Genomic DNA, 16803 nt, shown 5'->3' on the forward strand with positions numbered 1-16803 from the left:
CAGTAGTTTCAGTAATTTGCCCAAAGTCCCACTGTTCATCGGAAGTGGAGTTGGAATTTCGGTCTAGGGTTGCCTGACCATCCTTTGAAGAATTGGACACATTTGTATATTCTCCTCTATCTTATTTAGTTTATTAAATTTTTTAGTGTTTTGCATAGTTTAAATATTTTTATTTTCTAGAGTAGTAGATTGTGTTTCTAGGAAATAGAAGCATTTTCATAACCTGATAGTTTTCTAATACCTAGAGGTTTTATAGATAAAAGGCTCATTTTGTAATAATGGCAGTAGAATAATAATTATTATTACTATTTTAATGACAACTATAATTTATCAGGCACTCCTTGTGTGCCAAACATTTAGCAAAGTGTTTGGCATGCATTATCTTGTTTAATTCTCACATCAACCTAATGAGGTACCTATTATTCCCTGTTTTATGAAGAGAAATTTGATCCTTAAAGACGTTAAATAAATTACCAACATGCACACAGAAAATAAGTAACAGGACTGGGATTTGAACCACACAATTCCAGCCACTGCATTCTTTTTTTTTTTTTTAAGCTCCTTCTTTGTTTTACCATGATTAAAATACTAATCTACATGACAAAGTTACAAACAGTGTAAAGACTGTGCAACCTCCCACCCCAGAAAACAAAGCAACAATCTCACTTTCCAGTCACCATCATCCAGTTTCTTTTGTATCATGCAGAAATTTGCCTTGTGCATGCATGTGCACACACACATTGTTCTTTTAATACCCGCATAAATATATACATTATTCTATAGTTTAATATTTTCAAATAGCATCATATCATAGAAACCTTTCTTTATCAGTACATATAGATCTAAATCATTGTTTCACATCTACATAGTATTTCAGTGCATAGACATAATGTAATTTATTTAAACCAGACTCCTATTGGTGGATATTTAAATTGTTCCTGATTTATAGTTTTTATAGATGTTCCTGCACATGGACATCTTTACAGAAGCCTTTCACACAGATACATGCCTATCTCTAAAATAAATTTCTTTGCAGTCTAACTGCTGGGTTAAACGAGTATTTGAGTTTCAAATGCTGAAAGATACTGAAAAATTGTCATCTAAGAATGTTTGCTTTTCTGGGGTGCCTGGGTGGCTCAGTTGGTTAAGCGACTGCCTTCGGCTCAGGTCATGATCCTGGAGTCCCTGGATCCAGTCCCGCATCGGGCTCCCTGCTCAGTGGGGAGTCTGCTTCGCCCTCTGACCCTATCCCCTCTCATGTATTCTTTCTCTCTCATTCTCTCTCTCTCAAATAAATAAAATCTTTAAAAAAAAAAAGAAAAAAAGAATGTTTGCTTTTCTAAGAGTGTTCTATTGAGCATTTTTAACCTTTACTCATTTGAGGATGAACATGGTCGTATTTTATATTGCAGTTTAAATTTAAATTTAATTGTTGATAAGTGAGTGCATTTTTGTATGTTTATAAAACACTTTGTGTTTGTATTTCTACTGTCCACTCGTATCCTTTATCCTTTTTTCTCCCCCGTGGGGTTGTTGAATTTTTCTTACTGGTTTGCAAGTGCTTTTTACCTATTAACAATATGAGTCTTTGGTCTGTCTTTTATGTTGCAGATATTTTTCTGAGCTTGTAATTCGTCATTAAATCCTTTTGCAGTGGTTTTTTTTTTTTTTTTTTTTTGCTGTAAAAAAGTTGTCAATTTTTATATAGTTAAATTTTGGTCTTTTCTTAGACATTAATTCCAATTTTGTTACTCTTGTTCAGGTGTACTAACAGAACAAGCAACAGGACCTTTGGGACAGAATCTAGAAGTGGAACCATACTCACAATATAACAATGTTCCGTTTCCGCAAGTTCAACCACAGATTTCCTCATCATCCTATTATTCCAACCTGGGTTTCTACCCCCAGCAGCCTGAGGAGTGGTATTCTCCTGGAATATATGAACTCAGGCGAATGCCGGCTGAGGCTCTCTACCAGGGAGAGATCGAGGTAGCAGAGATTCCGGTAGCAAAAAAGGCCCGAATGGGTGCATCAGCAGGGAGAATAAAAGGGGATGAGTTATGTGTTGTTTGTGGAGACAGAGCATCTGGATACCATTATAATGCACTGACCTGTGAGGGGTGCAAAGGTAAGCATCTCTGGTTGGCCATTATCTCCTTGAGGTTTTACTCTATTGGTTGTTGAAATCCCTCAGACTGGATTCTTCCCTTTTCCCAGATAATGTCCCATTTCCTCTTCCTCCACTCCTACCTGTTCTAAATCTCTAGGAGAAGCCTTTTAGTGTATTTAGCTTATATATAAGTAAACTATTTCCTATTTATAACCTCTCATACGGTTAAAATAAATTTATAGATTATGGGTTTTTTCTGTTTGTTTTTGAGAGAGAGAGAGCGAGCGAGCAGGGGGAAGGGTAGAGAGAGAGAGGGAGAGAGAACCCCAAGCAGGCTCCAGACCCAGCACAGAGCTTGACGTGGGGCTCAATCCCACAGTCCTGAGATCACAACCTGAGTCGAAATCAAGAATTGGGCGCCACTCAGGCGCCCCTGTTGTTTTTCGCAAGAAAGAGAAACTGTTGAACTCATCTCTTCTAAAACTGAGATCAAAGAGAATAAGACTTTATTATCTGATGTATTTATTATACCTCAATAGTAAACCTTTTAGTTCTAATACTTCACTCCCATTTTATAGATGAAAAAAGTGCAGTACAAGAGGTTAATGAACTTACTCAAGGCTTCACAGCTAATTAGAGGTGGAGCTTCAAATCTACAGCTTATAAATCTAATTCCAGAACTTCTGCTGTTGACCACGAGGCTACCCTGTCTTTTAATCCTTGCCTACTGAGTGATCATTCTACTCTGAGCTATTTGCTCAAGGTTAATATTGACTAAATCAATGGACAAAGTATTGGTATTGTCTGGGCCAAGGGAATAAACCCCTGAAGTCAGTAATCTGGGTTGGCTCACCTCCTTACAGGTGAACACTGGTGAAACCTGGTCCTCCCAAGAAGAATCTGGGGCATCCGGGTGACTGGAGTGAAACCAGTATGCCTAGGACAACCCCCAAAAACACTGACTTTAAAAGCAGGCAGGGGACGAATCTCCCCTAAAGTTTATAGAAGGAAGCCAGAGATGGGGTGGGGACCATAGGACACAAGGGGACAGACAAGTGCTCAAGAGAGAACCCATCCTTGGGGGAATTCAGGAAGAAAAAGCTGGATCTGGATGTAGGTATAATTTTTAAGAACAGAGAACGGCAGAGCTTTTTCACTGATTCTGATTTGAGACTTTGCTCCCATGGTGGGAGCAAAAGGACCAGAGTGCAGGGAGGAGATGAGATGGAGCCAGGAAGAGCCTGTGTTCTACATCAGGGGTTGGCAATGTTTTTTTCTGCAAAGAGAGAGTAAATATTTTAGGCTTTGCACCATAGTGGTTTCTGTTGTGATTACTCAACTCTGCAAACACCCACATAAAGAAGGGGCATAGCCGTGGATTTATTTAACCTATAAAAATAGGCAAGGAAATTAAAAAACAACAACAACAACAACAAAAAACAGGCAGTAGGCTGAATTTGGCCCATAGGCCTAGCTGTAGTTTGCTGACCCTGTTGTAGACCAATGACTCTGGAGGGTGAGTGTGAGAATTAACTGGAAGCTGGGTAGCGGGAGAGTACAACACTCAGGGCATGGATATGAGACACATAAACTCATTTTGTATAGCTGGATTGAATTCATGGAAACTGTATTTCATTCAATTCAGGGTTATTCTACTCACCTCCCCCCAAAAAAACCCCACCTTTCTCTGGGGTTTTGTCTAAATTCCATGATTATGCAGCATTGTGGAGGGATTGGGCACTGTGGGTGGGGCTCTGGTTTTCACCGCTGTTAACACAGTGGAGAGTCTGTTGGGTGTTATTCTAGCTGGTCTTCAGTCACCAGTGGGAAGGGTCTCTGAGGCTCCATTCTGGGGTCTTGAGCACACTTCTCCTTCCTGTCGAGCCTACCTCCTGTCCCACAGCTCAGGTGGTGGGTTCCTGATGTTCTGCCAGTGTGGTGCTTGCATGTCTGGTTGCCCAGAGAGACCATTTCGTCTGCTCCTATGCCGCCCTGAGGACAGGCAACCCCAGGTGCCTCACCAGGCTGTCTCCAGGAAAGGGCACAAGAATTTTTCTGTTCTAGGATTCCCGAATGACATGGAGTTTCTATAATCTTTCAATACACACATCCCAGGGTGCAGTCTGGGCATGAAGGTGGGAGGGACAGAGCTCAGGGCCTTCTCATGCACTTAACATGTCTTGGCTCTTTTCATTTTCTCTTTATTTGTCTCCCAACTTGGGGAAATTTAGTGTCTGGGATCTTGGGGCTTAGGCTTTGGTGACTAAAAAGCCAACAATGAATTCCTTTGTGCTTTGTATATGTTCTCTTGAGGAAACAAATGAAAACTATCCTAGCTTAGTGAATAGGGAGGAGGTTCACAGCACAGAGTAGAGTACAAGGGAAAGAACCAGTACCCCATACCAGGTAGGCCTAACAGCTTGGCCAGCTCGGTCCCCCACACCCCTTGGGTATCTGTGCTTACCAGATACAAAATGAATCTTACTCCGTAGCTTTCCATCAAAGGAAGGGTGTGGACTTTTGGGTTTCACAAGCATGCATTGAATCTAGACTGTCATTCGTGGCTGAGTAAAGATGTTACTTAATATATCGGTCAGAGTTCAGTGAAATAAAACAGAAAGCAAAATTTCAAGCAGTAAGGAATTAATATGGGAGAAGTTAGAAGAGCAGAGGAGCAGATTCTATGCTGAGTCTCCAAGAGGATGCTCAGGGTCACCCTGTAGAACTGGCCTGCCAGGGAATTGCTGCGGTCAGGAAGATGGGGAAACAGGAAGCTAACACAGAGCTGTTGGCTCCAGAAAGGCACTGCCTTAGCTGCCATCTAGGGATCGGAAAGCTGCCTGCACCATAATTACTGGCTCCAGAGTGATGGCTTGTGAGCTAAATCTAATATACACATTATGAATGCCCCGTCTTGCCTTTCAATGCCCTCGAAGCTAGCAACTAGAAACCAAGACGCCGCCACAGCACAATTCCACAGCCCTGCTTGCCAGCAGAGACAACAGTCTTAAAAGGGCATCTGTCCCGCAGAGCTTAAATCATATCCACAATGTTAGCTGCAAGGGAGTCTGGGAAAGACTGTGTCCCATTTTCCCACCTTTACAATAGAGAACATACACTAGAGTAGAAGTAGGTGTCGTGGATATCCGGCCAGCCAATTCTTAGTTTATGGAATATTTTGCTTCTCTGAGCCTCCATGCTGCAAAAAAAAAGGGCAGTATCTATTTCACAGGGTCTTTGTAGAATTAACTTAATTTTATATGTAAAGATCCTGGCAGCTCTCTTGCTTTAGGACTTTGATGCGGGTCTGTCAGACTGGTGATCCTTACACACACACACACACACACACACACACACGAAAAATATTTCAAAACTTAAAAACAAAACAAAGATCATGGTTGAACACCCTGATTTCATTGGTCTCATGTTAGAAATATTTTAATTTTAATGAATGTTCTATTGTCGATATTTACAGCATCAAGGAGAGAAATTTCAATACATTTTTAAAAATAATAATTGTGAGAACACAAGCATAACGCAGTGACGGTGACTGCCATTTGCTCAGCACTAGATTACCTCAAGAGCTTTCTTTTCTCCCCGTTATCAGTGGGGCATATGAAAATGTGCTGATGTGTAGATGAATTTTGATTCAAACTTCAAGCCTCAACTAACAAAACTGACCTGCATCTGACTGAAAATTTCAAATGGCTGCATTTCCAAATAGGTCAATGTCAGTCACATCCATCTCCAGGCCGGGAGAGTCTACACCTATCAGCGAGAGAATGGTAGAATTCTTAAAAGGCATTTTATGAGTAAATGGGTGTCCTTTTGAACATATTCTGACTTAGTTCTGAAGTTCCAGGAAAGACTGCATAGTTGTTGAAACTATTCTGGGGTGTGGAATAGATGCAGAGTGTTTCCAATGGGCCCTTTGTTTATGGGTCAGGGCTGAGATGCCCTGACTCGCGCATGAAATTCCTAAAATCCTATTTGATTTTGAGATCTGATTTTATAAAATCTGATAACGATCCTACTGAACTCAATAGGTCAAATTATCTTAGAGTGGGATGCAAGGGGGTGGGACTTAAACTATATCACCTCATTGAACGCCTTTTGTAATAAGTGTTATAGAAATCACAAGAGGAATCAGATTCTGACAGCAGACAACCCAGATTTCAACACCCCCTTCCCCACCGCTGATTCTCTTCCCAGATGTCCAAGTTACTGAATGTCTGGGCTTCAGACATCTCTCCTATAAAATGAGGATAATAATAAAGATGAGGAGGAGGAGGTTGAGGTTGAGATGAGGATGATGGTGGTGCTGCTGATAGATAAGATATATCAAATGATTATTATATGCAGGCTTTATCTGGGACTTTACCTGTACTAACTCGTTCAATCTTCAGGACCACCCTTTGAGGTAGGTACCTAGGGGTTGGTGGGAGGATTAAACAAGATAATGTGTGTAAAGCAATTAACATAGTACTTACCTATGGTGAACCCTCAATAAATGTCCATTATTATTACTATTATCATTGAATAATTGTGAAGAAAAAATGAGACATTGTTCTTGAAACATCTAGCTCTATGTCTGGAACACTTGAATGCTCAATAAGCATTAGTTATTGCTGTTTTGTTGGTGAATTCTTATAATTTTATTGTTGTTATTTTTCTGTTCATCCAGCCTCCCAAACTTTAATCATAAACAGTCTTCAAAACTATTTCTCTTCCTATTAATTAAGCCTCCAGCTTCTGAGAGTTTGAATTCATTAATTCAGTTCTTTATTCAGCTACTATTATTAGGGACTAACCATATGCCAGGCACTATTCTAAGCATAGGAGATGCAGTGGTGAACAAAACAGACAAAATTCCAGCTCTCTTAGTCACCATTTTAAAGCAAAGCCGGGAAACAGTTTATATAACTGAACTAAAACAGACAAAAAGAGAAAACAGTAAGACAAAAAATAAAAGATTAACAAATATAAAAGCAATGAAATAGTATCAAAAAGAATATACAGAAAAATTAAATGGTAAAAGGATGATTTCCAGTGGATAAAAATTGAAATTTCAAATAAATATATAGCAATGATGTTAGACAAAACTAAGACAATAAAAATTACATTTAAACAAGAAAAAATGTTTAAACTAAATATATAAGCAATATGTAAATATGAAAGTAGTGACTAAAAAAACCTCTAGTTTGCTTAAGCCTCCAGCTCCTGGGAGTTTGCCCACCTGGGAGTCTGAATGGCTCTTAAAGACATGCAAAATCAAGCTCACGCAGAGCATTATTACCCCTCCCCTCCTTTTCCCAATCTAAAAGCATTGACTTCCACCTCCATCATCTTTGAGATGATCCAGTATAACCCTTTCAATGAAGGGTTGAAAACAAAAGCCCTATTTGAGAGTTACCTGTTTTTAGAGATGGACAACTTTAGCTTTTGTTTTATCAAGTGAACATGGAAAAATGTCTACCCTCTTGGGTTGGGAAAGAAAAGCAAAAAAAAAAAAAAAAAAGGAGGGGGGAAGAAAAGGATAACCCCCCCAAAAAAACAATAGGAGAAAGAACAAAGAAAGTGTACATGAATCACTCGATAAATTATCCTTTCATTTTAGCATTGCTAAAATTATTGAAAAAATACACATTAATGGACTCAAATTAGGGAATGTAATGACTCTCTGTTATGGGCTCGGCAATTCCTACCTCAGACCCTTTATTTCATTTATCCTTATAATGGCTCCAGTAGATGGTATTATCATCTCGCTTTTGCAAATAAAGATACCAACACTCAGTTACTTGTCCAGGTCTCACAGCTATGAAAGAATGGCATAGAATTTGTAGTCAAATCCTCAGAACTCCTGAGCTATATTTTATTCTCTGTGCTCTTTCCTTGTATCCTTCTGTCACTGACTTTCCAAAGACAGTCAGCACTAACAGCATTTTCCTTGCATATGAGTGTTTTAAAAGTTGGTTCTGTGTTTAGGGAAAAAACACACCAACAAAGAGAAAAACAAACAAAATCTAGGTGATGGCAAATCCAAACCCATTGGTTGTTTGACAGATTGATCTCCTGGTGTTCTCCACCACCATACTTTCCAAAAGCAGGCACAACTATAAATTATGGAACACTACTCGCTTGTATACAAAATAGACCATCTTTTTAATTACTAAGTAGGGTTGTCAGCCCCTTTCACACATTGAAATGACAACCACTAGTCCTATCACTTTTAAAAAATAAAGAATGAGGCATCTAAGTATCTTCATTTCTAATTGTGGTATATATGAGTATTAGAATATATAATTTAAGAATTGCTTTTGTGGGAGCTCTCCTTGCAATGTCTTATACTTTGACCCTGTACCTCATATTAATAGGTTAAGGTGAAAGTAGGATAGACTGAGAGTTGCCTCTCAGGCAAACTCACACAAAGGCAATTCTCAAATGACTTCAGAAAGGACAGTGGTTTCATTAAGTAGCCTCTGTGATTCCCTGTTCACCCCTCTGATGCTGTTTGTGTTTGTGCAGCCTGCTTTTAGCAATCTGGAGGGAGTACAAGATGTGTGGTTGGATAGAATGTTTCAGTCCTTATCTTCTAGGCATGGGGGCTCCCCATTCCTCCTGGGCATTGTCCTCCCCTTCTGGTTTATATTCATTGCTTGAGACTGCATGCAAATACTACTGTTATCCATGGCTTAGATGCATGGCAAACTTTTTGTAAAGGGCCAGATAGTTAATATTTTAGGCTATTTGACTGCCATTGTAGTGTGAAAGCAGATGTGCAGGTAAATGAATGAGCTTGGCTGTGTTCCAATAAAACTTTATTTATGGTCACTAAAATTTGTATGTCATACAACTTTTACATACCACAAAATAATTTTCTTTTGACTTTTTTTTCACTCACTAAACATGTAAAAACCATTCTTAGGTTGCAGATCATGCAGAAATAAACAGGGGGTGGAATTTTCCCTGCATGTTGTAGTTAGCCAACTCCTGGCTTAGCACAGTGCTCCCGCTGAATGCTTATAGGCCGTCAGCATCTTGTATCTGAATTTGGAGTTTCCTCCATTGCTCCTAATCCTGCATTCTCTGCACCTGTTTTGGGCAATGTTTTTCATAAATTTACTCTGTTTTTTAGCTTTCAGGGATTCATCAACATTTTTGATACACTGAGAGAGTTGCATTCTAACTCTTAGAGACTATGCTGTTTCCATGAATTTTTCTCTTATTTTGTGGTATTTTTTTGACAGAAGGAAGTATAGAAGTTTGATGAATGCCCTTTGACTACTAAGTTGTTTGTAGATTTGTTTACTTTGAAAGGATGTTAGGCAACTTCCCAAAATAATTCAAAGTCAGTCCTTTTTTTTTTTTTTTTAAAGATTTTATTTATTTTTTGACAGAGAGAGACACAGCGAGAGAAGGAACACAAGCAGGGGGAATGGGAGAGGGAGAAGCAGGCTTCCCACAGAGCAGGGAACCCGATGTGGGGCTCGATCCCAGGACCCTGGGATCATGACCCGAGCTGAAGGCAGACGCTTAACGACTGAGCCGCCCAGGTGCCCCAAAGTCAGTCCTTTTAAAATGTATTTAAGAAAAAAAAATCAATACGGATTATAGTTGGTAAAAGTAAGTGTTGGAGAAGTCAGGTGAAATTTTTTGTCTGTCTGTGGTTCTCCAATAGGTTAAAGAGGGAAAAACTCAAAATTATTAGCAGGCACTAAATAGTCAATAATAATTTTCATCACAAGTAACAACTGGTGTTGGTGAGAATGTGGAGAAAACTGAACCCTCTTGCAGTCTTGATGGGAATGTAAACTGGTGCAGCCACTGTGGAAAACAGTATGGAGGTTCCTTAAAAAGTTGAAAATAGAACTACCATGTGATTTAGTAATTGTACTACTGGGAATTTACCTAAAGAATACTGAAACATGGGGCGCCTGGGTGGCTCAGATGGTTAAGCCTCTGTCTTCAGCTCAGGTCATGATCTCCAGGTCCTGGGATCGAACCCCACGTCGGGCTCCTGGCTCAGTGGGGAGTCTGCTTCTCTCTCTCCTGCTGCCTCTCCCCCTGCTCATGCTCTCTCTCTATCTGACTGAAATGATTAAAAAAAGTCTGAAAAAAAAGAATACTAAAACACTAATTCAAAGGGATACATGCACCCTTATGTTTATAGCAACATTATTTACAATAGCCAAGATATGGAAGGAGCCCAAATGTCCATCCATAGATGAACAGATAAAGAAGATGTGGTATACATATACAATAGAATATTATTCAGTTATAAAAAGAATGAAATCGTGCCATTTGCATGACATGGTTAGAGCTAGAGAGTATAATGCTAAGCAAAACAAGTCAGTCAGAGAAAGACAAATACCATATGATTTCACTCATATGTGGAATTTAAGAAACAAAACAAATGACCAAAGGGAAAAGAGAGGGAGAGATGATAGATGATAGATAGATAGATAGATAGATAGATAGACAGATGATAGATAGATAGATGATAGATGGGCAAACCAAGAAACAGACTCATAATTATAGAGAACAAACTGATGGTTACCAGAGGGGAGGGTGTTCAGGGGAGATGAGTGAAATAGGTGATGGGGATTAAAGAGTGCATTTATCGTGAGGAGCACCGGGTGTTGTATGGAAGTGTTGAATCACTCACTATATTGTACACCTGAAACTAATATAACACTGTGCGTTAACCAACTCGAATTAAAATGAAAGCTTAAAAAAATAATAATTTTCATCAACTCCATCTCAGAAGTTTGAGAGTTGCTTTTTTGAAAATAATAGTCTGAAACAGCTTCTGCCAGGTGATCAGGAGTCTATAATCAAGTTCTAAAAAGATTAATGTCTAAAGACAATTTTAAGCAATGTAAGCTCCTTACTAGGATAGCCTAATGTACTGATTAAGAGCATAGAGTTTGGAACTGAGCTTATCAGGGTTCAAATCCAAGCTCCACCATTTATTATTTGTAAGACCTCGAGCAAAATGCTTCATCTCTGTGTAACTCAGTCTCCTTAGCTGTAAGAGGGAGATAAGAATAGAATTTACTTCATAGGATTGATGTGGATATTAAATGAATCACCATATGCAAAGTGTTTAGAACAGTGCCTGATACAAAGTAAGTTCTATGTAAGTGAGTGGTGGAGTCCTTTTTATTTGACAATGTGCTGAAATAGACCTAAAGGCTAATTCTATTTAGGCTACAGTGCATGTAAACATACTAGTTATTCAGCTCTATGCATTTGTTGCTGTTTAAAAAGTATGGAGACCTTGAAAGTTTTTTTTTTTTTTAAAGATTTATTTATTTATTTGAGAGAGAGAGAGCAAGCAGGGGAGGGCAGAGGGAGAGGGAGAAGCCGACTCCCTGCTGAGCATGGAACCTGACGCGGGGCTTGATCTCACAACCCTGAGATCGTGACCTGAGCGGAAACCGAGTCAGACGCTTAACACACTGAGCCACCCAGGCGCCCCGAGACCCTGAAAATTTTAAACAATTAATATTTTATTGATTTCAAACTAATGGGTAGTTACTGTCAGTCACTGGAGTCTGATGTGTGCACGTTCATGTGTCCTTGTGTGTGTGTATGTGTGTGCACACGCATACATATTTATATATGTGTTGGGAGTAAGGTATGGTATGTGAGTTACGTCTGTATAAAGAAGCAGAGAAACAGGATGTGCAATATTTTGTATATTGGAGGTATCCATTTTCCTATCCTATAGATATTCTCCTGCCACCGCAGGAATTCCCCTAGAGCTACACCTTCCTCAGATGGCAATGTCAGCCCCCTCTACTTATCTTTCATTACCAGGGAGTCTCTGTTCCTCAGTGAATTTCCTTTCCATTCATTTTCAAATGACTTTTCTGGGCCTTGTTGAATATGCACAAGACAGAGGCAGACGTATGTGTATAGATAGATTTGCATAAGTATAAATACAGTATATGTGCCTATATTTAAGTGATATAATGATAATATTGTGTTGCCATCTCAGAGTGAAAGCTAATTAATTCATCTATTGAGATGATAATGATTTCTTTCTCAGTTAATGCAAGAGTTAAAAAAAAAAACAAAACCCTGCAGAATTGTCCTAGCACTGTTCCTTTGATTCATCTTGGAATAAGGAGGTTTATTTCTGTTAACTATTGAACTATCAGTATCTACGATGGTTTTAAATGGAATCCTTCCTGGGAGGGGCTGAATATTCATGAATATTCAGGTTGACTAAAGAACATCATTGAGCTCATTGATTTGGTACCAGGAAAAAAACTAACTTCCTTCCTCCCTCCCTCTGTCCCTCAGCAGGGAGGGAGAGAGGGAGGGGCCTCTGGGATCTTTTCTTCCTTCCTTCCTTCCTTCCTTTTTCTTTCTTCCCTCCTTCCTTATTCCTTCCTTCTTTCCTTTTCTTGCCTAGAGACTCTTTTAAAATGCATGCTTTGGTATTTGCACTCCCAGTATCAGTGTTGATCTGAAGCACAAAGTCTTTTTTTAGACTTTGTGTAGTTGGATCTGACATTTAGGAAAATGGTAAGATCTTTCCTCCTGAAAGTTATACCAGCTGACAGATTCACAAGCAAGTCTATGACTTTTGTAAACCTTGCTATCTCGAACTTTTTCTTCAGCCTCTGTTTTTATGTTGAGTTAGTTACCAAGTCCTGAGTTTCCCTGTTTCCTCCTCCCTGTTCTCACCATCTAGTTCAGGCGCCAATCACCTCTCAGCTGTTCCACATTTTTTCACCTTGCCCCAAGGATTCTTCCCAAGATGCAGGTTAGGTCACACCCTCTTCGGCCAAAACCCTCTAATGGCTTCTCTTTCTGCATGGTAAAAACTCAACAGCTTTTGCATCATGTTGAAGGACATTTAACCATATTCTGTCCCACTACGTGCCCTTACCCACCTTCCACTAATTCTCCCTATACTCTACTCTCCTGCCAAAATAGATCATCTAACCTTCCTTGGCAGTTCCATAACTTTCTCATTTCCCAGAATGTCCTTCCTTCCTCACAGTCCATGTTTCAAAACCCTATTTATTCTCCAACACCTGGCTAAATTCTACTTCCTTCATTGAAGTGCTCTCTGATTTCCCCTACTCAGAATTAATCAGGGCCATTCCTAGCCATATAATGCCTTTTCCTCAAGACACTCAATTTCTAGCTATTGGGACATTGTCGTATTATACTTACTTTACTAGAACAATTTTTATTGCCTTCTGCTGGAAAAAATTGTCATAACGAATGTACAAATCTCCATGTCTGTGATGAAATTTCTGCCTGAGTTTGAATCCTCCTAATCCACTTATTAACCATGTGATCATGGCCAAGAGGCTTAGTCTCTGTGCCTCTCTTCCACATCTGTAATATGGGAACATATAATATTATCTTCATCATAAAATTGTTATGAAGGTTAAATAACTAAATGCAGGTGAAGTGGTTAGAACAACAGCCAGTGAGTGCTTAATAAACGTTAGCTATTATTCCAACAGGCTGTTAAAATAGGAAGGACTCTTGGTGTCTCAGTTTCAGCATTCATGAAGACGCTAGTTGCTACATCCAAAGTGAGCCCATCTTGCAGTGGGTAGTTAAGAAATAGTTAAAACCTCACCTACTTTGAGGGTATGAAGCAGTCAGGAGTTGGAAATTCTAGAGTAGTCTTTAAAGATTTTGGAGCGTGTGACTTGCGTGCTATAAATCCCATTGCAAAGGGGGGTCATGTGGGATGCAGGTGTCTGCCCTGAGGACCACCACTGAAAGTATGGTACTTTTGCGAGGATTAGGAAAACGTGCCCCCCCTTCCCTAGGTGTAATCTATACATTAAGTAGGCCCTGCTACCCTATGCCCAACAAAAGGGTTTTCAACAGGATCACTTGAGGAAATTGATACGTATCCCTTACAGCTGAGGGACACAGGAGACTGGCATCTGACTTTCACCTGAAAAGCTGAAAGAGCAAGCGGTATGGTGGCTGCTTATGGATAAATGGGAGAGATTTCTCCTCCCCACAGTTTGCTGGACCAGAGAAAGCCGGCACAGGGTTGTCTTAAGCTCATGACAAGAAGGCCACATGGAGGGATTTCAGAGTAAAAAGGATGGAGGTGAATTGCCAAATTCCTACATGCGGAAGAAGGGCTAGTCATGGGCTAGAATAGAGATGTATTTGCCCTCATTGAGGAATTGCAAAGGAACAAATCCCAGTGGTGGGCATTCTCTAAAGAACCCAACCCAAGAGAGAAGGAGTCAATTTCAGAAACTTGCTAGGCACAAGCCAGCTTCTAATAGTACAGGCAACTAGCACTTTCCTGTGAATTCTTCCCCTTGCCTCCCACAATCCTCTCCTTCTTCATTGCTTCACCTTGACTCTGGAAGTGTCAGAAATTACAGTTAGCAGGGTGGAGGAGAAAGAGTAGAGGTGGCAAGTGGGGAAAAAGAGAAAGAAAGGCAGTTGTGTTTCCTTCCTGCCTGCAGCTTACCTGTAATGAGCTGCCGCTGTGGCTACACCTTCTCAGGGGAGATGTTTGCTTTTAAATCAAGGTTGGAATTTGTATTATGACACTAGGCTGGGCATATCAAACACTGAATTGAAGCCATCACTGTGACCTCTCCCAGTCTGCCTGGTAAATAGCAACTCGTTTTGCAAGGCTTAGCTGAACACTTACTTCCGAGTCTGATCTCTTCACCCAGAACTGACCATTCTCCCTGCTTCCTCTGCCCAGCCCAGCCCAGGAACACTTAATTTCACTTGTTTGGTTGTTTGCATGGTTTTAATGCTATAAACACTAAGAGGTCAGGGACGACTTACTCGCCTTTGTACCACTGGCCCCTAGAGCTCACGGGCACACAGCTGTCTCCCAGTAAAGGTATAAGGAAAGTAACCTATCTTAAAATAACAAAGTAAAGGGGAGCCTGGGTGGTGCAGTGGGTTAAGTGACAGACTCTTGGTTTCAGCTCAGGTCGTGATCTCAGGGTCCTGAAACTGAGCCCCGTGTCAGACTCCAAGTTCAGTGGGGAGTCTGCTTGAGATTCTCTCTTTCTCCCTCTGTCCCTCCCACTGCTCCCTCTCTCTCTCTCAAACAAATAAATCTTTAACCACTCCCCCCAAAAGTTAAGATTTTTCTTAAGAGAGGCTATAATTCAAATGTGTCTTTATCTTTGAGCGAGAAATTGGAAATGACAGCCTTCTGGATGTTGCGGTGAGGTTGAAAGTACCTTTGCCGCCTGTACACTCAAGGATGACCCGCGTGCCCTCCAGGGTTTTTTTTTATTTATTTGAGAGAGAGAGAGAGAGAGACAGTGAGAGAGGGACAAGGGTTTTTTTTTTTATTTATTTGAGAGAGAGAGAGAGAGAGACAGTGAGAGAGGGAACACGAGCAGGGGGAGTGGGAGAGGGAGAAGCAGGCTTCCCGCCGAGCAGGGAGCCCGATGCGGGGCTCGATCCCAGGACCCTGGGACCATGACCTGAGCCGAAGGCAGACGCCCAACGACTGAGCCACCCAGGCGCCCCTCTCCAGGGGTTCTCGAGACAGTGCTCTGGCTTGCCTTAATCCTAATGTGTCTTTCTGAGTAGAAGTTGTTAGGAGCCCTTTTACTCCTTTCTGTGTTTCTTCCACAGGTTTCTTCAGGAGAAGCATTACCAAAAATGCCGTGTACAAGTGTAAAAACGGGGGCAACTGTGTGATGGACATGTACATGCGAAGAAAGTGCCAAGAGTGTCGCCTAAGGAAATGCAAAGAGATGGGAATGTTGGCTGAATGTATGTATACAGGTATTCACATCAAGCAATTAAATTCCACTAAAAATCTCTTAAGGAGGGTGCCTGGGTGGCTCAGTCGGTTAAGTGACTGCCTTCGGCTCAGGTCATGATCCCAGGGTCCTGGGATCGAGCCTCGCATTGGGCTCCCTGCTCGGCAGGAAGCCTGCTTCTCCCACTCCCCCTGCTTGTGTTCCCTCCCTCGCTGTATCTCTCTCTGTCAAATAAAGAAATAAAATCTTTAAAAAAAAAATCTCTTTAGGAGGCAGAAGGCAGGTAACTCATCGGATTAGTACTTCACGTACTAAAGAAGGGATTGACTAAGCCATCCAACTTCTTGAAAAGGGTAATGAGCCACTGAAATTGTCCAAAGTGTCAGCTACAGAGCATTTTATTCCCCTGAAAGAAGCAGCTTTTTGTTGTTCCCTGTTGCAAGAATCACATGTGGGGTGAAGTGGCATTAATCTGCAGTGAAAGTAACATGTTGTAATAAGCTACCAAGAATGACAACAACCTAAAAATTTTCTCCAAATTTGATTTAATATCTTTATTATTGTTTAATTAGCATAAAAATTCACAGTTGTGGGAAAGATTAAGAATGTTTTATAAGGTATAACTGCCTCTGAATTGTCTAAATAGAGTTTTAAACCAAGTCATTTTATTAGAAGTCCTTCTTCTCTTACTGCAGCTTTGAACCAATTTGTATAGGTTTACACAGGAAATTAACTACTGTGGGTTTTAATATAATTTGGCCCTTTGATCTGATAAAGAGACACTGTATTAACTGCTGGTTTTGTGGGGAACCATAATCTTCATCAATTTGGAATGCATGCTAGTATATAACATATTAATTTTTCATTCTGCAAATTCTACAGACCACTCAGATTTTGAGATATGTCCTATTCCTCCTCAAAGCACAACTGACAAACAAATGTCACCAA

General features: G+C 40.4%; 1 protein-coding gene across 4 annotated transcripts in view; it reads left to right on the forward strand.

Moving 5' to 3' along the window:
* Positions 1-16803, forward strand: part of NR1H4 (nuclear receptor subfamily 1 group H member 4) — a 49990-nt gene that overhangs the window by 14029 nt on the left and 19158 nt on the right. For 2 of the 4 annotated variants that reach the window (XM_032416538.1, XM_032416537.1), the window contains exons 2-3: positions 1763-2128; positions 15725-15865. In XM_032416538.1, the coding sequence (XP_032272429.1) occupies positions 1763-2128; positions 15725-15865 (507 nt within the window). Of the gene's footprint in view, positions 1-1762; positions 2129-15724; positions 15878-16803 lie in introns of all 4 variants that reach the window. The other 2 variants (XM_032416536.1, XM_032416539.1) reach the window with 2 other exon arrangements.

Source organism: Phoca vitulina, unplaced genomic scaffold (assembly GCF_004348235.1).
Source record: "Phoca vitulina isolate PV1807 unplaced genomic scaffold, GSC_HSeal_1.0 scaffold19, whole genome shotgun sequence".
NCBI classification, from domain to species: domain Eukaryota; kingdom Metazoa; phylum Chordata; class Mammalia; order Carnivora; family Phocidae; genus Phoca; species Phoca vitulina.